General features: G+C 46.3%; 1 protein-coding gene across 6 annotated transcripts in view; it reads left to right on the top strand.

The window, feature by feature from the left end:
* Positions 1-22,215, top strand: part of KIAA0825 (KIAA0825 ortholog) — a 2,662,507-nt gene that overhangs the window by 2,118,623 nt on the left and 521,669 nt on the right. For all 6 annotated transcript variants that reach the window (XM_069627636.1, XM_069627637.1, XM_069627638.1 and 3 more), the window contains one exon: positions 13,283-13,516. In XM_069627636.1, coding sequence (XP_069483737.1) covers positions 13,283-13,516 — 234 coding nt within the window. The remainder of the gene's footprint in view (positions 1-13,282; positions 13,517-22,215) is intronic.

The raw sequence follows: 22,215 nt of genomic DNA, 5'->3' as shown, positions 1-22,215 counted from the left end.
GGGCACAAAAGAACACTGAGAAGATCACCACAGTATTTTATGAGGCAGGGGCAAGCGGGGGCCTCCGACTGGGCGAAGGCGCACATCCCACAAACCGTTCAGTGTCGGCCGGTTGCTGACACACCACAGCCCGCACGCCTTGGCCCTGGAGGGCCAGTCAGTTGTGGGGGCGCTCGAGCGCCACGGACACAAGGTGGCTGCTGAGCGCAGTTACCCAGTTCTAGTTCTGGTTTGGTTATTAATTTGTTTGGTTTGGGTTGTTCTTACTACGCAAGCGATGAGATCTCAGCGCAAAATGAGGCATGTAGCATGAGGGGCGAGAGTACTACTGCAGGTTGTGGGGTGAGGGTGAGCTCGGCTGGGGCAAGCGATTGGCCTTTCTGCTGGGGCGAGATCAGTGGCTGGATGGCTCTGGATCCAGCCGATGGGGTTGCACATGCCAAAATGGCCAATGACATTAGAATCCTAACATGGAATGTTCGGGGCCTGGGCACCTACATGCGCAGGAACAGAATTAAATCCTTCCTTAACAGGAAGAAAGTGTCCATAGCCCTTCTCCAAGAGACCCATCTGACCCAACAAACCCTGGGGGTGCTGATTGACCATTGGGATAGGCAGTGCTATGGGGCTACCTACTCCAAATACGCCCAGGGGGTGCTTGTCTGGATCAGCCCTTTGGTTCCGTTTAAGGTGTCAAGCTGGAAGACGGACCAGGAGGGCCACTACCTGCTGGTGAGGGGATGGATCGAGCAGACCGAAATCTGCATAATAAACTCATACTTCCCCAACCATGGAATCCCGAAGCACCTAGACACACTGGGAGCCAAACTAGCTGGCTGCCAGGACAGCCTCTGCATCTGGGGGGGCGACTTTAATTGTGTAAGGGACAGGGAACTGGACAGATCTAGATCACCAGTAACCAGAAACGATGCAGCGACCGAGGCACTCAACGCGCTGATAGTATCCCTAGACCTGGTCGACATGTGGCGAGAACTCCACCCAATGGACAGAGAGTACTCTTACTTCTCTGCCCCTCACGCCTTGCGCACCAGGATAGATCACATATTTGTGCCCAAACATTACCAGCCACAAATGGACTCTGCCCAATACTTGGGCAGGTCAATATCGGACCACTCCCCTCTGCAGGTGCTGTGGACGGTGAGGGGCCCCAGACCACCTATACCACTGTGGCGCATGTCCCCGGATGCCCTGACAGACCAAACCTTTGCGGAGGAGTTACGGGACAAGCTATAAGGGTACTTGGAAACAAACGTGGGCAGTGTAGAACAATGGGACACGGTGTGGGAAGCAATGAAGGTGGTTGTCAGGGGGAGGCTATTGCAGGAGCTGGCGGCATACGGAAAACACTAAGGGCAGAACTTGAAAGGAAAAGGAAATAAAAGACAGGGAAACCAACACTACAGGAACACGGGGGGAGGAGGAAGAACTAGCATTGCTGCGAGGGAATTGTTCGGAGGCATGGGGCAGGCTCTCCAAATTCGATTTCACAGTTAAGACAGCCAAATCACACGCTGAAGGCGACAAACTGGGCAGGCTGTTAGCATGGCAATGCCGGAGGGAACATCCGAGGCACCAAATCATCGAGATAAAGGATGAAACGGGCACAACACATAAAACGCAGCAAGACATGAATGACACTTTCCATGACTTCTACTCCCGCTTATACAGCCACGACCACCAAGTGGCAAACTCGGACATATTAGACACTCTAGATGAAATAGGCCTTCTCAAAATAGAGGATACGCACAGGGAGGCCCTAGACGCTGAAATAATGGGTGAGGATATCACTGAGGCAATCAGGTCCCTCGCCTCCGGCAAAACACCGGGCAGCGACGGACTCTCCCCCCCCCCCAGAGTTCTATAAAACATATGCTGATGTCATCACGCCGGTCCTGCTCGAGGTCTACCAAGAAGCATTCACCAATGGAGTATTACCGGGGTCAATGAGAGAAACACCAATTGTCCCAATACCGAAGCCCGGAAAACCGACTGAACGCTGCGACTCATACCGCCCTTTAGCGATGTTAAATTATGATGTCAAAATCCTTACCACAGTCCTCGCCAAACGCCTGAATAGAATAATTGGGGATAGAATACGCAGCAATCAAACAGGCTTTATACCTGGGCGCAGTACTGCCCTAAACCTGCGCAGACTGCAACACATCCTGGCGCAGACTGAGGGCTCCCAGAAGGAATACGCTATACTCTCTTTGGACGCAATTAAGGCGTTTGATTTGATCTATTGGGAGTGGCTGTTGGCGACATTGAGGGGGTTTGGATTCAGGGAGGCCTTCATTAGCTGGGTTCGTATTCTGTACACTAATCCTAAGGCCAGGGTCAAAACGGGGAGGTTGGTGTCTGCCATATGGGATATTGAGAGGGGGACTAGGCAGGGCTGTCCGCTCTCCCCAATGCTGTACATCCTGGGTCTTGAACCCATAGCGATATTCCTAAGGAAGCAATACTTGGATGCGGGCATCTGGGTCAGGGGTGCTGGGCACTTACTATCGCTTTGCGCGGATGATGTCCTTCTATACGTCAGAGACCCGCATTTAAACATCCCGGTAATCCTAGCTACACTGGACAACTGTGCCAAGGTTTCTGGAATCAGCTTCAGCAGATCTAAATCCTGCATATTCCCAATTGCTGGCCTAATAGGGAGAGACCCCAGCATGCTGCCTGCAGTTGGTCTCCGATGGGAGACTGTCTCATTTAAATACCTGGGGGGTCAACATTAAACACTCGCCTGAACAAATACACGAAAACAACACGGCTAGGGTGTTGCTTGGTATGAGGAACTCCATGAAGTTCTGGGCCAGGCTACCGCTATAACTGCTAGGTAGAGTCGCTATCACCAAGATGATCATCCTCCCGAGGTTCCTATACTTCTTTAATAAGGTGCACTATTAAGTCAAGGACTCCTTCTTCCGCACACTGGAGGGGCTGATCCGGGGGTTTTGGTGGGGTGCCGCACGCCACAGACTCTCACTGAAGACCCTATACCTACCATATGACCGGGCAGGGGGTGTGAAGCTGCCGAACCTAGAAAAGTACTATCTGGCGGCCCAATTTAGCCATGTGGTGAAATGGCTGTCTGATGACCCCACCTCGGAGACTGTCCAGCTTCAACAGCTGGTTGCGCCCCTCACACTAAAAGAAATACTCTGGGTAACCCTTGGGGCTGCGAAACACACTCCAATGGTGGTGACACTGGGGCAGAAGATATGAAAAAGAACGTGAGCGGTACTGGGGACCACACACCCTTATACCCCAGAGATACCAATAGCGGGTGCATGCCAGGACAGCTCGGACCTGGTGGCTCTGCGAAGATGGGAAGGGCATGGGATATGCACGTGGGGAGACATGTATGATGAAGAGGTCTTCGGGAATTCAGCTCAATACGGGAGCGGGTCCCCGGTGGGCAGTTCCTGTGGTATCAACGGGTCCGAAAGGTGTCCAGAGATGGCTGGGAGGGCTGGCCGGACGAGCCGCAGGCTGAACCAATTATTACCCTAATGTACAACCTTGATGGTGGCTGGCGCCCAGTCTCTAGCCCGTATAGCACGCTCATAGACATGCCCAACCCCAAGAGTGCAGCATTGAAAGAAAAATGGGAGGCAGACCTGGGCACTACATTAACAGAACGGGATTGGTAGAGGGCGCTGAGTTACCCCAAAGCAGTCTCACGGAATCATCGGTTCAAACTGATACAGCTAAATGTGCTGTACCGCACCTACATGACCCCACACAGAATAGCCACCTTCAACAGGAACGCCAGCTCAGTTTGCCCATGGTGCGGTAGGGAGGAGGCAGATATGATACATATGTTTTGGGGCTGCGAGCGGGCCAGGGATCTTTGGGTGCAGATAGAACAAGCCTGTAGAGCTGCTGGCGTCGCCTGGTATGAGTGGTCACCCAAAGAGTGCCTGCTTGGTGCTTACCCCAGGATCAGCAAACATAAGCATGTGCATAAATTCATGGACCTCGCATGCATCCTGGCCAAGAGAACCATTGCCATCTCATGGAAGAGGGCTGGGGAGGCCACGGTACCAACATTGGCATAGGGAATTCGAGAGGTGGGCAGAGGATGAGACTAAGGTATGGGCGGAGGCAGTAAGCAGATCAGAGCTGGATGGTAGTGACAAATGGGTTGCCTGGAATGCACTAGTATGGGACATGTTTCATCCTTCTGACGATAAGCCTCCATGAACGAACTGCACACCATGATGAGCACTCCCCCCACACCTGGGTGGCAAACTGCCCACCCCCACCATGCGTGAACTGGAGGAGTTGCCCCCAAGAAGGGCAAGAACGGCACCCCGGATGAGGAGACATCCGCTTGTTCTCATGTTTCACATGACAAGACTGTAACGAGAATTGCTAGTTTTGTTTTTGTTTGTTTGATGGTTATTATTTAAAACTGGCATTACTGCATAATTAACTTCTTGTAACGCGAATGTCTTTTACTAAAATGCCAATAAAAACATTTAAAAATAAATGAAACCTCAGATGCTACCCCTCCATGTGGTTTCAATTGGATACCCCTGGTATTAAAAAAAATACTAATGTACCTTAATGTTCAATTTCAGAAGAGTCCAGGGTTAGGAAGCTACATGAAACCCTATAGACAGCTGGTGGGGTAGACACTTCCCCAGAGCTAGATTTTGGTATACCGGACCCGGCTGATCATGCAGATGCATTATACAGAACTCTAATGTCCAGAGCGTTAGGATTCCTGGAATGGAGTAGACCAACTCCTGCATTTGAACAAGACGACCTAACTGACATATTGGACAAAGATCCTCAATATGAACCTATAATACCATTTCATGTGGCACATGAAAAAGGGTTGCAAAAAACGGGGAGGCTCCAGAGTCCAGCCCTGCAGTAAACAAAAATCTAACAAAAGAATACAGGCCATCCATTAGCGACCCTGGCTACCTGTCAATACATCCAACTCCGGAAAGCCTAGTAGTAAAAGCAGTTACATCTGCTTCCAAGCAAGCTTCGTACCCAACCATACCCGCTGATAGGGATGACAAACGCATTGACTCTCGGGCAAAGAAAGTCTTTTCTGCTAGCAGCATGGTTTTAAAGTCTGCTAATTCTACATGTGCCCTTGCAAAGTTCACATTCATCCTGTCAGACTGTATAGCAATGGCAACAGATCACATCCCTAAGGGTGAGGAAAGAAACAGCTTCATGAACGTGATAAGGGATGGCAAGGAGGCCCTGTGTGAGTCTCTGCAAATCAGGTCTGGACACGGCTGACAGTGTTAACAGGGCCATGGCAGCAAGCACAGTCATATGCAGGTTTGCGTGGTTGTGGAAGTCGGGATTTGCACCTGATGTACAATCCAGACTCCTTAACATACCCTTTGACGGCTCCCATTTATTTGGAAATAAGGCTAATGGAAGCCTTGAAAAGCTGCAGATCTCAAAGGCAGCAGCCAAGTCCCTAAGTGCCGCATTCAGGCAGCCACAGCCTTTTCACCCCAGCTGATCATCTTGGAGGGGTAGGTCTGTTCGCTACTTCTCCTCAGTTGGAAGAGTGAGAGGACGGCTGGTCAAAGAGGACAAAGAAAATTCCCTCATGGTGGACGAGGGAGAGGTGTAAAGCCCGCCCAAGCAGCAGCGTCTTTACCATCATCCGCCCCAAAACCACTCTGAGGTCTTGACTCGCGACACTCCGCTGGGAGGCAGACTGTCACAGCATCTGAAAGAATGGCGAGGAATTACTTTGGATGCATGGGCACTGGAAACAGTACCCCAGGGTTACTGCCTCCCTTTTATATAGAGACCTCGGGATCCACCACGGGAAGCCATTCACTAAATGTTCCAGATCCATTCCTGTTGCAGGACATTTTGACCCTGCTACAGAAAGGTGCTATAGAACCAGTCCCTGTGATGAGAGGAACAGAGGATGGTATTCTCCCTATTTCCTAATCTCCAAGAAGGACTGAGGACTGAGACCTATCTTGGACTTGAGGTACTTGAACAAGTTCCTCAGGAAGGACAAGTTCAAGATAGCTTCAGACCCTCCAACTCCAGGATTGGATGTTATCGTTGGACCTTCAGGTTGTTTACTTTCATGTGCCAATCCATCACAAGCACAGAAAGTACCTGACGGTTGCCATTGGCGGTTCTCATTATCATTTCAAGTTCTGCCATTCGGGCTGACCTCTGCCCGAGGGTTTTCACAAGTTAATGGCACTGGTGGCAGCAAGTCTCAGAAGAGGAGGCTTTCACGTCTACCCCTACCTGGTTGATTGGCTGATTAGGGAACGTTCACCCGAACAGCCCCAGGAACATTTCAGTGTCACCTGCCACTTCCTCCACAGACTGAGCTTCTCCCTGAATTAAAAGAAGTCGCACATGATACCATCTCAGAGACTCCAGTTCATTGGAGCAGTCCTGGATGCATCCTTGTGAAATGCCTCGCCACCCTGGGTGAGGGCTCAAGACATTCTGCAGATGGTCACCAAGTTTCAGAGTCCCCAGCGTCTTCCGGCCTTCGATTTATTGAGGTTGCTCGCCCTCATGGCATGCTGAATTTTTCTGGTGCCAGAGGCTCGTCTGCTAATGAGATCCCTTCAATGGGCACAGTGGTCCCAATTCTTAGGCAGGATGTCAGACCTCCTTCAGATTCCAAGCAGAGTCGCACATGACCTTCTGTGGTGGGCCTGTGAAGACAACATTCTGAAGGGAGAACCTTTTTGACAACCATGGCCGGAGATAACAGTAGTGACAGATGCCTCACTCATGGGGTGGGGAGCCCACGCCAAGGATCTGACAATCAGCGGTCGTTGGTCTCCGACGGACTCCAAACTATACATCAACCTTATGGAGCTAAGGGCAATCAGACTAGCGCTGCAGGTCTTTCTGCCCTCTTTATGGGGAAAGAATGTCCTGATAATGACGGACAACACAGTGGCCATGTACTACCTTAACAGGATAGGAGGCGTAGGGTCACTACCACTGTGCAGAGAAGCAATGCAGCTCTGGTTCTGGGCAATTCAAGAAGGAATCTCTCTATCAGCAGTTCACATACCCTGAGAGGGGAACACATTGGCAGACGCTCTGAGCAGGGAGAGCACATTCTCCCACGAGTGGAAACTAGCTCAGGAAGTCCTACAAGAAATCTTCACCCTTTTGGGAACCCCGCAAGCAGATCTGTTCGTGACCAGTATCAACCGGAAGTGCATACTGTTTTGTTCTAGGGAATGTCCTCCCAAGAGAGCTCTAGGGGACGTGTACGTAGTGGACTGGGAGTTTCCGCTCATGTACATGCTTCCTCCAATCCCTGTCCTTCCTCAAGTCATCAGGAGGTTGAGAAAGTTTGGGAAACCCATGATCCTTATTGCCCCGGATTGGGCCATGAGGACGTGGTACCCTGACTTTCTGGACATGTCCATCTGCCTTCCAATACGAATACGTCTTCCACAAAGAGAGAACCTGAGAGGCTGAGGTACAAGAATTGGGACCCCCCGGATGATGTTATGGAGGATTTGTTTTTGGATAGAAGGCCAGCAACAAAATACTTATACCACTGCCGTTGGAACAAGTTCTGCATGACATGGACACTTTTCAAGGCACTAAACCTACGGTGTTACCGTTGCTACTACATTTGGGAAATCTGGGGCTCCAGATTGGGACAATCAAGGTTTATCTAGCAGCGCTTTCCATATTCAAGCGCACCTCTGAAGAGGCATCCTGCTTCAAAATACCCTTAATAATTAAATTTCTTAAAAGACTCACAAATGTGTTTCCTCCTACACCATTCCATCTACCAACTTGGGACCTTAACTTGCTTTTAAAGTTTTTGACGTGCACTCCTTTCGAGCCACTCCATTCCTGCCCTTTAAGGCTGCTAACTTGCAAAACTATTTTATAAGTAGCGATAACCTCAGCCCGCAGGGTGAGTGAGTTGCAGGCATTATCCTGTAAACCTCAGTTTACCACCTTTTACAAGGATAAGGTTGTCCTTAAGGTCAAACCCTCTTTTCTACCTAAGATTGTATGGATTACCATTTAGCACAGAAAACTGTTCTTCCGGCCTTCTATCCTCCCACCTCATCCTGGCAAGGAAGAGGAAAGATTGCATCGACTCGATCCGAGGAGAGCTCTAAGCTATCGTATTTGAAGGATGGCAAAGTTGTGACAGCACACCCAACTTTTCATTGGTTTTACAGGGCGCAAACTAGGTCTGTCCGTTACCAAACAGGCTCTATACAGATGGCTCATACTGGCTTCTTCGGAGTGCTATAGGCTAGCTGGGAAAGATCCCCCTGAAGGTGTAATAGCTCATTCCACTAGGGGCATGGCAACTTCCTCTGCCCTTCAGAGGGGTGTTCCGATTAAAGGATTTATGTGAGGCAGCTTCCTGGTCCACCTATCACACGTTCACAAAACATTATTTAGACACATCTAACAATGAAGGAAGATTTGGGAAGGTAGTTCTATGCTTCATTCTGACAAGGATTAACTCTCAAATCCGTACTCCCTCCTCCAAAAGAACCTAATGCTGCTTTGGGAGTCTATCATAAGATGAGGAATACGTGGGAGGGCACAATCCATTCAAAGAACAAGTTAAGTACCCCAGGTAATGTTCTGTCGACTGGATGTTCCTCCCACGTGTTCCTCATCGCCCTACCAGCCTACCCCACTGTAGAATTTCCAAGCTTTAGACCTTGCGCTCTTTTAAGGTCTGATAAATTAAAGTCACTTCTCAAAGGCTGTAATTCTGCATATGGGTGGTGAAAAAACAGAACTGAAGCCATTGGGCGCTACGCGTGTTATATGTACTTGACGATGACATCAGCCGATATGGAAGCCCTCGAGGGACATCAAGTCGACCGTCTCGACGCACAACACCCTCTGCCGAGAGAAAACGTTTTTCGAAGCAGCTGAAGCTGGAAATGAAGAGATCATGAGAAGAGGAGTATGTAGGAGGAACATCCAGTCAAAAGAGCATTACCAGTGGTAAGTAACTTGTTCTTCTTTTATAGCGGATTCCCAGCTTGACGACAGGGAAAATTCATGAGCATGTGAATCGATTCCAGATCCATGCTGGAGAAGAATAGTTAGAGGTAAGTAACTTAAACGGTCTCCTGTATCCCGGTTTGCAAGTTCTTGACCTTTTTGTGAATCATGCACTGTTGATACATAGGCAAATCGCACATTTTTGGAGAAGAAAATACATTTCCATTTTCAAAATGTTTGCGAGTCTTGCTTTCAGTCGTGATTTTATGAGTAACCACATTGGTGTATATTGTGTTGAAAGTGGTTTCCATTGTGTTAAATACATACATCAATAGTGTGATGTTCAATAATCAGGCACATTGAAAAGAGAAAAGTATGAAGAACTTGGATGCATGACCTAGATAGGGAGCGAGCACATGTGCAAAATTGATTCAGGTGACATAGGTCTAGTATTTAAGTTTGAAATATTTGCATAATTTTAATGAATTAATTTGTAAATAGATAAATAAAGAGACTAATGGAAATAAATATCATTGTTTTGTCATACATGACATTCTACCCTTTACGACTACTCAAGAATGTGTTTTTAGTATGTGTTTCTGTAACTTAAAGTGGCATCTATATTTTGTCTTTTTGTCAAGCACATACCTACTTAGGAAGCAAAGGAGCACCAAACAAGAAAACGGAATCGAGGGATTAGTCATAAAGGCAGTAAGCAGCGATTCATTGTCACGTCCTTGAGTATATTTACAATCTTTCCTGAGCAATATTTTAATACATTAGTTGCATTATCTTTGCATCCAATAAAATTATATGAGGAAAAAACTGTAAAACTAATCTTCTTAAGGGTGACACTTGTGATGAATCTGATAATGTCATCACTCCTTTCCCAGAGGTAACCGCTCCTCATCTGACCAGAGGACTGTGGCTGCTATCTGATCCTGACCCTATCCGGCTATTTGAGGGAGGATCACATGGGTGGAGGCGACCCTCAAGGTAGGAGTAAGGCATTGCCGGATGAGAGATGGTATCCTCCTTTTCCTTTTAGGGATATCCCTGCATTGCACATGGTTTGATGGCATATTGTAATAATCCCCCTCAACAACCCACAAACCCTTTTGACAGTATCCTTCAATATTTTGTAACCAACCTAATGACAAATACTGACATGAGAAAGAGGGCAACCAGAATGAAGATTGCTCGACTGAAGCGAAACAAGCAGTCTAATACTCGGACAAATCTGATTTGCTCTGAGCAAATCCCTTTCTCAGTGCAAGAGTTAAAAGATGGAACAGCTGAGCAACACAGGGATATCGACCGGCTAGTCTACACCGGGTAGGCCAAGATGTCAGGTGGACAGGCGGACACAGAGAGACAAGAGAACCATGGAGAAAACGGAGGAATTGAGCTAAGCTGAAGAGTGGAATGGAGAGCAGGAAAGGTGGCGTCTGTGTTGGTGATGTACTCTGATGGACACAAGAGACGCTGACAAGGGACACGAAGCAGAGGTGAAGCTTTGTGCCAGCAAGGGGATCCGGGGCAACACGCAGAGCACCATCCGCTGCAGAGCTGAGCAATCTTAACCGAAGAGGGAGAGCAGGCCTGAAGCTAAACCCAAACAGGGGTTGGAGAAGCTAAGCAAGCCGTTCAAGTACCTTGGAGCCCATAGTAGAAGACTTGGGCACCAGGTGGGAGTGGGAGAAGGCACTCATAAGCACAAGTTGGAGACGAATCCCTACAGCTTGAAACGTTGCTAATCTTCATAGTGCCAGTACTTGGGGAAGATGGAAAATACAAGCACCCCAAATGAAAAGGGGAACTTGGGGAAGCTAAATACCCCCTTGGTCCTGAAGTTGTTGACCGTTGCATTGAAAGTCCCGGCAGGGGAGTGCACCAGGTGAACGGCGAATCTGGAACTCGCACCCATAAATTTGAAATTGAAAGTCTTGGCAGGAGAATATACCAGGCAAGCTAGAGAATAGAAGAAAGGAAGAACAATACCCCTTCTTGAAAGGAACTGTGCAGAGGACCTGGCAGGGGAGTATACAAGCTGTTGTGTGAGTCGGGGACCTGCACCCATGTTGTGGCATTTTAAAAAGGGAATCCAAGGGAAGATTCATACCCTTAGGATTTTTAATTCCATAGCATGAGAAGAAAATCTGGGAAAGGTAGTCATTTCCCTGGGAGTGAATTGCAACACCAAGAGGAGGGAGCTATCCTATTGGACTACAGGAAAGTGGTTGTTCTTTTTGAACTTTTGATTTGGTGAAGAGTAACCTGGGGAAGGGAGTAATTTCCCCTGGAGTGAATTGCAACATGAAGATGAGTGAGTTATCCTCTTGGGCGACAAGTTATTCTTTTTGAAAGTTTTGCTTTGGTGAAGAGAAACCTGGGGAAGGGAACCATCCTCTGGAACTGTGAACATTATCCGTTGGAGGTTTCTGTTGGATTTACACCTTTCGTTGAACTTTTCAAGCCAAAGACATTATCCTTAGCACCTTACAGTTATTTGAAGTGTGAGAGGGCTAGCAAAGGATTTCGAATACATCATTTTTCCTTTGGACATCTTGACAACGGATAGACCCTTAGTTTTTGGTTGAGGTAGGGAATACCTCCTATATTAGGGATAATGAGGCCTTTCTGTGATGGGTCTCGCACTCTGATCCCCTCTACCTCCCCTACTTTCACACTCTCCTCACCTGAACTGCTGGAGTTGTCTGTGTCTTGCAGGTGCTGCCGGGTCAGGTAGTCTCTTTCCTTTTTTAGGTGAATATGCTTGTCACGGAAGGAAGCCACAGTGACCGCTGGTAGACAGCCGCCCTGCGACCCCCTTTCCGGAAGCAAGCCGGAAGAAGGGAAAAACCCAAACAGGGAAGAAAAAACCCTTTGCGGCGTGGAGACTCTTTAGTAGTCCTGCTGACCAGATGAAATGCTGGCTGGAGGGCTGTATCACCGGTGGAGTGGTAGAATCCTTGCAGAGCGGGATATCCGGAGGCATAGAACGAAGAAACAGCTGATCCAGCAGGAAGCAGGGAGCCTTGCCACCTAAGGTGTGGCTATCCGCGGATCCGTGCAGGACATAGGAGAGCACGGCCAGATGAGTAATGCGGGTAAGTAGAACCAAGGTCTTGGAGAAAAGTAGAAAGAGAATAGGCCACAGCATGGAGAAGAGAGAGAAAGCGGGCGGGGCCGTGTCCAGGGCGACGCGGCCGAAGGTAAACAAAGAATACAGCAGACCACCAAGGGTGGCGGCAAGAAAAGGGAGAGGAGAGAACGGGTTTCGCAGAGAGGGGCGAAACCAGGAAACATAGGGAAAAACAAAAACTACTGAAACCGAGCCAAGGTGGAAAATCAGTAGTCAGAAGCACAGAGCGAGAGAACCCGGAACAGAAAACAATCCGAGAGGGTTGCAACGCAGTGCCCGCCGGGGGGGGAGGAATATAACTCCCGGCGGCACTGCGTTCGTCCAATGAGCTGCCACAAAACACAAAGAAGGGACTAAAACCCCCTAACGCTGTGTTGCCAACCCCAACGCGGAAGAAACCGCCAATCGCGGCGGATGACACTTTCCCAAACCCCACTATTATTTACATAGACACAGAAAATGTGAAGAAATTAGTGTTTCTTGCAGACTTTCAGAGGCGAACAGAATGTGAGAGTGGGATACATTACATGAGACGAGAAAGATCGAAAGGAGTGTCTAATGGAGTGAGAAGGAGCGAAAAGATATGGAAAGTGATATGTGAAATAGTGATTCATTTGCATGTGCTGATGTACAGAGTTAGTGTGAAGAAAAAAACTGACAAGTAAGTGTAGGGGAAAGTGTGACATAATGGTGTGGTCAATGAATTTTGTAATATTGATTTGGTGAGATGGGACCATTCAAGGACAGGTCGAAATTGCTTTTTAATTAGAAATGTTTCATACCATTGCTATTTGTATACACTTTACCTTACATTTCTTTTATTAAAATTATTAAAATGCACAGGACTTTGTTTAAAATGAACGTTTTTGCGCTCCAACCCGACCCACTAACTGTTTGTATTGCCCCTCGGTTTAAGGTGAGCAATGTAGTTGCCACTGATCCTAAAATCCTAGGTATGTTATTATTCGAATATAATGCGTGCACAAGAGTCATTTATGGTTTGGTGTGCCCTTTATCCGTGCATAGGGCCTTGGTACTGACTCACCTAAGAAACACTGGGTGCTTGAATTTGAAGTGTGTCCTCATATAGGCCACTATATTTAACTCTGTTATCATTTTGTTCTTTTCTTTCAGTTAATAGCTGCACCAAATCTGAACCAGAAGTCATTGGATGTGTGAAGCAGACTTTGATTAATTCAGTGACTGGAATAGTGAAGCAAATCGTTTCCTTGATGCAATCATGGAACACAAAAGAGAACCTTGGAAATTACTCACAAACACAATACGTCTCTGAAAATCTGCTGAAAACGGTCCCAAAGGAATGGAATTATAGACCCAAAGAGACGAAGACAAAACTAGCTGAAGAATGTAGGTGCCATTTCCACTTTAGAAATAAAATGTATTTATCGAAGGATTTGAAAAAAAATCTACTTGATATACGCTTAAGCATCGTAGATTTCATTAATATAATTAAAATGAGCCTATTATGCGGTGGTGGCAATTTCCACTCCGATGCATCTCACACAGAGCAAGAATATCTGTTACTAGAGGAGCTCTGGTTGCCGACTCTTTAAGGTGTTGCAGAAGGCATAGTGGTATAACCTATAAGGGGCTCATTTTCAAGCCCCTCCAGAGCGCTGGTGTAAAAGGGGTACACCTGGTTGAAGACTTCTTTTGCACTCGGGAGGGTTCCTTTTTACAGTTGGAGTGAGGGGGCACAGAATTGGAGTACAGTTTCCACCTTGCATTCCTGCTTCACCTGCAGACACCTAATACTGGCCTAAAAGCATTGGATTCCATACGCAAAGCGTAGTAAAGCGTAGTAAGGCAATTTGACACTTTGTTTACACTTTGTAGTGAAAATGCCGAAAACTGTACGGAGAGGGCCACATTATTTGAAAGTGCAAACGTAGGCAGTCGCCTCAGTACAATGTACTCTCTTTTAAAAAATAAAAACAATTCATGGCTAAACGTTTTGTCTTCCAAATAATACTGATAGACCTTTTTCTCAACACTGTTCTTATTCTGAAACCTTTGTACCGTTGACAAGAAGTGAGTATATTCATTTTGCACTAGTGTAATAGTGAAGAGAGCAAACTGGTTTAGCTGTTACCAATCAAAATGATGTTTGCATGAGGGTAACCATGAACTATGTTAACTGCTTATTTTATAGGAAATGGAGCAAACCAATTTTGCGTCAAACATCGCACCTTTCACATGCAATTGAAAGAGCAATATTTATTTTCTCTTTCATGTTGTGTAAACAATAAAAGATAAAAAAAACGTAAACACTTTTGCTCCATTTTCTTTGAAGTGATCAGCAAAAATGAGTGACACCCTTTGCTTCACTTTTCGAGTAGTGTAAAACGGACAATGTCGTATGAACTGCAGAAAAACCGGTTTGCCTTTTCCCTATAACACAAACAGAACATTAATGCTAAATTACGTTTCTTAATTGTTTTGTATAGGTGCACGTGTTATGTAGAATGGCTGCAGATACTTTTGAATCACTGTTAACTCCTCAGAAAGGTTGTTATACCAGGTTGAATTTTGACGAATAGCCAGTTTTTTTTATCTGTGTTGTGTATATTGGAACTCGAGTCCATTATATGTGCTGATCTAAGGGTGCATGAGAAGATAGAACTTGTAATTCAGTATCAATCACAAAATGCCTAATGTGGATCCTGAAGCTCTGTTCACAAAACAGTCTTTTTTTTAACCATCTTTTTGTTGATTTTAAGCATCATCAACTTACAGAAAGAAAAGAAAAACACACAAAAAACACTGTATTCCCATCCCTCCTCACCCCAAATCCCCCCATATCTCCGTGCCAGGAGTAGTCCCTTCATGTCCTTCATGTCTGGATCCCAAGGTCTCTTAGGATCATAATAAGTCCAATATCTTGATTTTGTGTGGGCACCACTGGAGCATATAGTCACTTTGTAAATATGATAGAACTTGTCCCCATTCTCGTTTGAAAATGTATTGATTCCCCTGAATTTGATATGTCACCCTTTCCATCGAAACAAAGCTCCAGACATTCCAAAACCGGTCCTGGTTCGTGGGTTACATCTACTGTTTCCATTGTTGTACAATCACCAGCCGTTCCGCTATTAACTGGGTCATGAACCCCCATTTCTGTACCTTGGTTAATGTTTTCGACGAGTCCCACATCCCACACACCCAGACCCGCTTCCCCACTTGCTCCGTCCCTCGGAACATCTTTTGCATCTGTATTTTCACCCCTGACCAGAACGCTTGTATTCCCGGACAATCCCACCATATATGTGCCCAGTCCCCCACCTTATTACATCCCCTCCAACATAGATCTGATGTTGATGGGAACATTGTGTGTAGACTTTCAGGTGTATAGTGCCACTATAGGAGCATTTTAATCCACATCTCCCTCACCTAAATGGCCTGCATCAACCTAAGGATAGCCGTCCATAAATATTCACAATGTCTACCCGTAATGACCTCCCACAAGGTCCTTTCCCACTTTTTCATATACATCCATTGAATACCTTCCCCATTGTCATTTAAGAATCTATAAATGTTTGATACCAATTTCCTTGAGCCCGTGTGTGTCTTGATGTATCCCTCAAACAGGGTCAGATCTCTTATTGCTGCCTCCTTAATTGTTAGGTCGGTAAACCAGTGTTTTGTTTGGGTGTAGCTAAATCTTTCTTTCTCTGTTAGCCCCATATCCTGTATACACTCCTCAAAGGTCCTTAGAGTCTGTCCCTGATACATATCTCTTATCTTCTGGCACCCCACCCCGATCCAAGACTTAAATGCCTCCTGTACCATTTCCGGTGGAAAGTCTGGGTTCTCGAACAATGGAAAAAGAGGGGAGGGGTTTTCTGTCAGTTTCCCTCGCTTGACCGCTGAATCCCAGGCCTCCACTCCCACTCCAGGATTTCACTAATCCTAGTGTTGGGGTGCCTATGTTTCTTATTCAACCACATGAGCCCCGATAGGGTCAAACCTGCCACTGCCCAATCCTGCCGTGCCCATATCTTATGTTGAATATCAGCAAGCCATTCTGTTATAATACTCAGCTATGCTGCCTCAAAATATTTGCAAAAATGTGGAAATGCTAATCCCCCTTGATTCCTTAGGGCCATCAGTGTGGTCATCACCACCGTTGGGGGTTTATGCCTCCATATATACAATGTTGCTGTTCTTGTGAGGGATCTAAAAAAGCTCTTCGGCATCCGAACGGGTAATGCTTGAAAATAGTATAAAAGCCTTGGCAATATTGCCATCTTAACTGCTGACATTGTCCCCCACCATGAGATTGTAAGGAGATTCCACTTCATCAGATGTACTTCGATTTTTTGGAGGAGTTGTGGGTAGTTTGCCCCGTACATCTGTTCTAATGTTCTCATGAGGGATATACCCAAATATGTAATGCCCTCCTTTGCTGTCTTTAATTGTGTACTGGAGCCCATCCTGTCCAGCGTATCACCATTCACTGACAGGTTGAGCACTTCAGATTTCTCCCTACGGATTTTTAACCCGGTTAACTTCCCGTAGAGTTCGTTCTTTCATCAGCCCTGGTAGGGATTCCTCCGCACCTGACAGTGCTACCAGCATGTCGTCCGCAAACGGTATTACCTTGTGTGCCTCTCCTGCCATTCTTATTCCTTTAATCTGGGTCGCCTCCCTTATTTTGACCAATAGGGGTTCTAAATAAATAGCATAGAGCACTGGAGATAATGGACACCCTTGTTTGGTGCCCCTCGCTAGTACCACCCTCTTTGATACCGTTCCATAAACAGCTATACAAATAGATGGTGAGATATAATTGGCCCCGACCATTTGAATGAACCCTGTGCCAAACCCCATATGTTTTAATATGGAAATCATCATTGACCATTCAACCATATCAAAGGCCTTTCATGTGTCAAATGAGAGCAATACTGCTGGGTTTTGAGTCTTGGCCGTTTTTTCAATTAGATGACGCACTCTGCGGGTGTTGTCAAATGTCGGTCTAGCCTGTATAAAACCTGATTGGTCCTGTCCAATTAGTTTCGGTAGTAGAAGCGTTGTCCTGTCTGCCAGTATCTTTGTACATAATTTGGCGTCTAAGTTCATCAACGCTATTGGGAGATATGAGCCTGGGAGCGTGAGATCTTTGCCTGCTTCAAAAATACCACCATTTTAGCCTCGTTCATCGATGGTGTGATGGACTCCTTGTTTTTAAAGATATTAAAGAGTGTCGTTAACCTTGGGGCTAAAATATCCTGATATTGTTTATAAAAGCTCTCTGAGTATCAATCTGGGACCGGAGCTTTGTTTCTTGGCAATGTACTGGCAGCTTTCCTTACCTCTTGCACCCGAATATCTTCCTCTAATTGCTCTCTGTCCTCGTCCATTATTCGCGGGAGCAGTAATCCTGCTAAATATTCCTTCTGTTTACCCCCCTTTGGGTGATCTGATGTATGTAGTGTTTGGTAATATTCCCTAAAAGCTTCTCCCATTTCCTCATTTGTCATATCTTTCTCCCCATGACTATTCCAAAGCCTCATAATTGTCTGGGTGCGTCTCTTATCCTTCAACTGTCGCGCCAAAAGTCTGTCTGCCTTATTAGCCTTCACACTGTTACGTAATTAACAGTGGTTTCTCTGCCTTCTTAGTCTGAAGCGTCTCCATTTGCCCTGTACATGTCTCAAAGCCCTTCTGAACATATTATGTGGATGCTTTACCATTTCCCCTAATATATCCTTTATCTTATCCTCTAGCTCTACTTCCCACTGTTGCCATTGTCGATCTCTCCCTGCCTTGATTGCTATCAAATCACTCCTTAAAACCAAATTAATGAATTATTCATATTTGTTCTTGACTGCTTTGCATGCAGCCCGGTGAGGACCGAGACGGGGACGATCACACACGTTCTCCTCCACTGGCTGCCATTTTGGGATCAAGACAGAGTATTTTAACTCTTAAACCGCCATGTGACCAAGTGGTAGTATGAGTTTTCCAGTACAAGCTAAATGTGTTGACTTGGTATGTTCTGCAACATCCTAGCCTCTTAGTCTTAAAAAAATATACTTCATTCAGAGTATTTTAATGAGCTGTTACATGAATATTTCTAATGGACACCTTCCACCATTAGATTGCTGATCTTTCTCAGCAGAGAGTGGTTTCAATTTGTTTCATATCAACTAGGTGGTATCATGCAGCTATGTGCCAATTTCTGATCCACACCCAATTATATGTAGTACTTCACCACCACCAGAGTACAGCGGATTATCTGTCCTGTCAATCTATGCGCATCCAAAACTGTGGGGGAAGGACTGACCAACGATTTTTTCAGACCCTGTACAAGATGACTCCAGACAAGTCCAATCCAACTAAGACCCACTCTGAGTTCTTCGATCTGAAGCACCTTCCTGGAAGTGAGGAGAGGGAAAAAGAAATAAAAAATGAAAAAAGCGAATGAATTACAGAAGCAAATATTCTTCTTTCTTTACTCACTCAACTCGGAAGCATTGTCACAGATCTAGGGCTCCATGGTGGAGTTCTGAGGAGGAATCTGCCCAAACACTGGTAGAGGTGAGTGCAAATCGGCTTTCCCCACCTCTGCCTCCTCCCCAGTACATTATGTGGTATTCTGGGCAGCCAGGCTCCATCTATTCAAGCCAGATATAGTCTTCCCTGACTTATCCGCCGCCCATTGAACCCACTTCTCCCTCACATGACAGCTGAGGCCAACGACACACATACCACCCCATGCTTAAGAGTTTGGTCACGAGTACAGCGCGTGCAGTGCCTACAACTTTGGTGCCAGCCTCTGTAACAGCCTCCTTGGCTTGCACCGGCAACTGTAGAAGAACTGTTGTCTTTGCCTTTCCTGATACCCCTCCACTTGCATCCGGTCCCAGATCCAGGGACTGCATTTTGTTGTCCAGCTAATTGGTGCACCTCCATGGCTTGGTTTGAGTCAACTATTGCAGAGGAGGAGCAGTACGATATGCCTGAAGCTTTCAGGTGACTTTGGGGACGTCTGAGAGAAATGTGGCTTAGACAACTTCTTTAATTTGGGTTTAGTGGATATGACAGAAGGGCTCAAAGACTCCAGGTGCCCAGCCACCTGTCCTGACTTGGCGATCAGTATGGTTGGAGTATCTGCTTTGGGGAACGAGTTTGGCAGGTTTTTTGATGTGTTAGCCAGGGCCACAGCGTCAAGGTTTTGAGTGGACCTTAGGATGCATAGGTGGAGTAATATTTTGGAATCTGAAGCTTCTCAGTTGACTATATTGCAGGTTAACAAGGTTTTGGCAGAACCAGCGATGTTGAATTAGCAAATGTATGCCTTTGTCCTTGCAGTCTCCAAGAGTATCTCATAGAAGCACTGCCTGGCACTAGCCAGTCCCTGTTTTTTTTGTCCTCATAATTCACCCTAATTGGTGCTGCAGGCACTGGAGAATTCGGCCAACAATTGTCCTGATCATCCCTTCTGATGTGGAGTTGAAGAAATTGGACATATACAGGTGGATATTTTTTGTCTCTGGCAGTCTTGTTCTGTGGTCAATCATTGCACTTTCACTGCAGTCTTTGAAGCACCCACATGTTGTTGCATGTGCTAATCTAGCAGTGATGCAACTTCTTCCGGACATTCAAGGCCACTTTCACCAAATTGTGTATGATGGGAAGGGTGTAGCCAAACGGACCATGAAGAAGGGATTGGCATCCACAGATTATAGGGCAAGATCCATGGGGTTAGCTGGCTTAATTAGGCAGCACTCAAATTCAGGGCTCACCCAGGATGTCGGAGCAAAGCTTTTGATCAGTAAACCTGTTTAGCAGTAGAGCTGATGACTGCTTAAAAGGTTAAGCTTCCCATGCCAGAGCTAAATCCTTGGATTTGTTGGTCTCTGCCAGCACCTATTTCGTCTCTTCCAGCAGGGGGGTCACTCTCTGCAATATCAATTTCTTCAAAGAGACAGGATTTCATGTCTGACAAAACAACTGTCACAGCAGCAATGGTGATATTGTGTTTTCTTCTGAGTGATAGGGGCCAACTGATGAAAGAAATTACAACAGTGCCATTGAGCCTCTTTGCTGCAAAACCCTTTTGAATGTTTTTTTCCTTCTTGGCTTCTCCTCTGGGGTTTAGGAAAAGGCTTATCAGTGAAGTGTGGAAGCAAGTAGCATCAGACCAATCTGCCCTCCTGATCTGGAATCAGAGTTACTGTTGTCCATTATTGTCTACACCAACCCTCAACCTCCCTGTATACCCATGCCTCATCTGCAACCGTTGTTCAGAGAAGGGATCTTGCAGCTCTTGCTTAAGGGACCAGTGGAGCTTGTAGTATCATCTAAAGTCAGGAAAGGCTTTTATTCCCTTTACATCGCCCATCAAGAAGGACAGATAGCTCAGGCCTTTCCAGGACCTGAAGCTACCCATCTTCTCTGTAAGTAAAAGCTCATAATGGTCACGCTCGCCTAGATCCTACAGGTTATGGAGCTGCAACAGTGCTTTGTTTCTGTAGATTTGCAGACATGTAGTTAACATTACTGTTTAAAGTAAATATGTTAAGTAACTCAGGTTAGCTGTGGTGGTCACCCACTACCAGTTTGTAGTGATATCCTCCGGCCTTACTTCTGCCCTCAGAATATTCATGTACGGTAATGGTGGTGGAGTCTGCTCATCTTTGCAGAGTGAACTTTCATCTCTCATCTTAGCAGTTGGCTCTTGAGGGTGAGATCAGAGGACAGCCGTCGAAGACCTCAGGGCGATGTGTTCCTTTTTCCTTTTTCTGAATTTCTGGCTAAATCTGAAGAAATCCTTCCTGAATCCTTTTAAGTGCCTGCAATTCATAGGGACTGTTTGTACGTGGAGTTGAGTGTGTCATTCTCCCCACCATTAGAGAGAGTGACCAGTAGTCAGACCATATCAACAGTTTTTAAATGTGGGTGTCCCGGCTTGGATTTTCATGTGAATGCCAGGTCCCATGGCTTTCTGCATTTTCTTAGTTACAGAAGCAAGACTGAGTATGTGAGCACTGAAGTGGTTGCAGAGGGGGCAGTGATTTCAGTTTGCAAGGGACATACAAGATCTTTCCAAGTTACTCCAAGGACCTCCAGTGGTGGATTTCTTGAACCATTCGTTTTTGTTTCATCAGCCTTGGCTTTTGGTCATAATGGTGACTGATGCATCAGTGAAGGTTTGTGGGCCCACCTCATTGATCTTTTGGAGGGCAGTTTATGGAAAGGATAAGACAAGTCCTTTAACGTTCATCCTGTGGAATATTCTAACCAGCAGTCAGATGGACGACTGTGGAAGTGCCAATGGACAGCACCACTGCCACCCATTATAATGAAAGGAAGGGCGGTGTGGGATTTCTCCTATTGTGCCTGAAGGCCATGCTCCTCTAGTTTTAGACAATGGCCAGCAAGGTGTCTGTAACAGCATGCTATTTGACTGGCTGTCAGAGTGCACAAGCGAATGTACTCATTCAGCTCACAGAGGTTTCATATGAGTAGGAAGTGATTGGAGAAATCATGGAAGACATGTTCTCCAGGTGGGGTTGCCACCTCGTCAACCTATTTGCTTCTAGCACGAACAAGACAGACGTGACTTTCTGCTCTTGGGATTTTGCCTTGAAGGGATCTCTTGTGTATGCACTTGTGTTCACATGGGAGTTCAGTCTGGTGTACTGAATCCCACCTCTCATGGTATCTTTGCATCTGAGTTAATAAGAGATATAAGTCCATATGCACTACAACCTGAGGGGTCCCCGCCACTCCTGGGAAAAAACACTATATTGGCAGTAAGCATCGAGGGCGGAAGATCTACTGCCACCCTTGCTTCATTAAATACTTCCGTTAGTCTGTGTGCAAGTGTCTCAATGAGCGCTTTATATACATCAATAGGGAGACCATCTGGTCCAGTTGCCTTCCCAGTTGCAAGTCATGGCAGCAGTCACCTCTGCCTCTATAATCAGGGCGTTCAATGGAAAGAGCTCAACGTCAAAGAGACCCTTGGCATATGACTCCACTGTAAGAATGTAGGAATTGGATCATCTGCACAAAGGGGCTTGAAGCATATAGATCCA

Source organism: Ambystoma mexicanum, chromosome 6p (assembly GCF_040938575.1).
Source record: "Ambystoma mexicanum isolate Mex_15411 chromosome 6p, UKY_AmexF1_1, whole genome shotgun sequence".
NCBI lineage: Eukaryota > Metazoa > Chordata > Amphibia > Caudata > Ambystomatidae > Ambystoma > Ambystoma mexicanum.
This window is presented reverse-complemented; position numbering and strand designations above follow the sequence as displayed.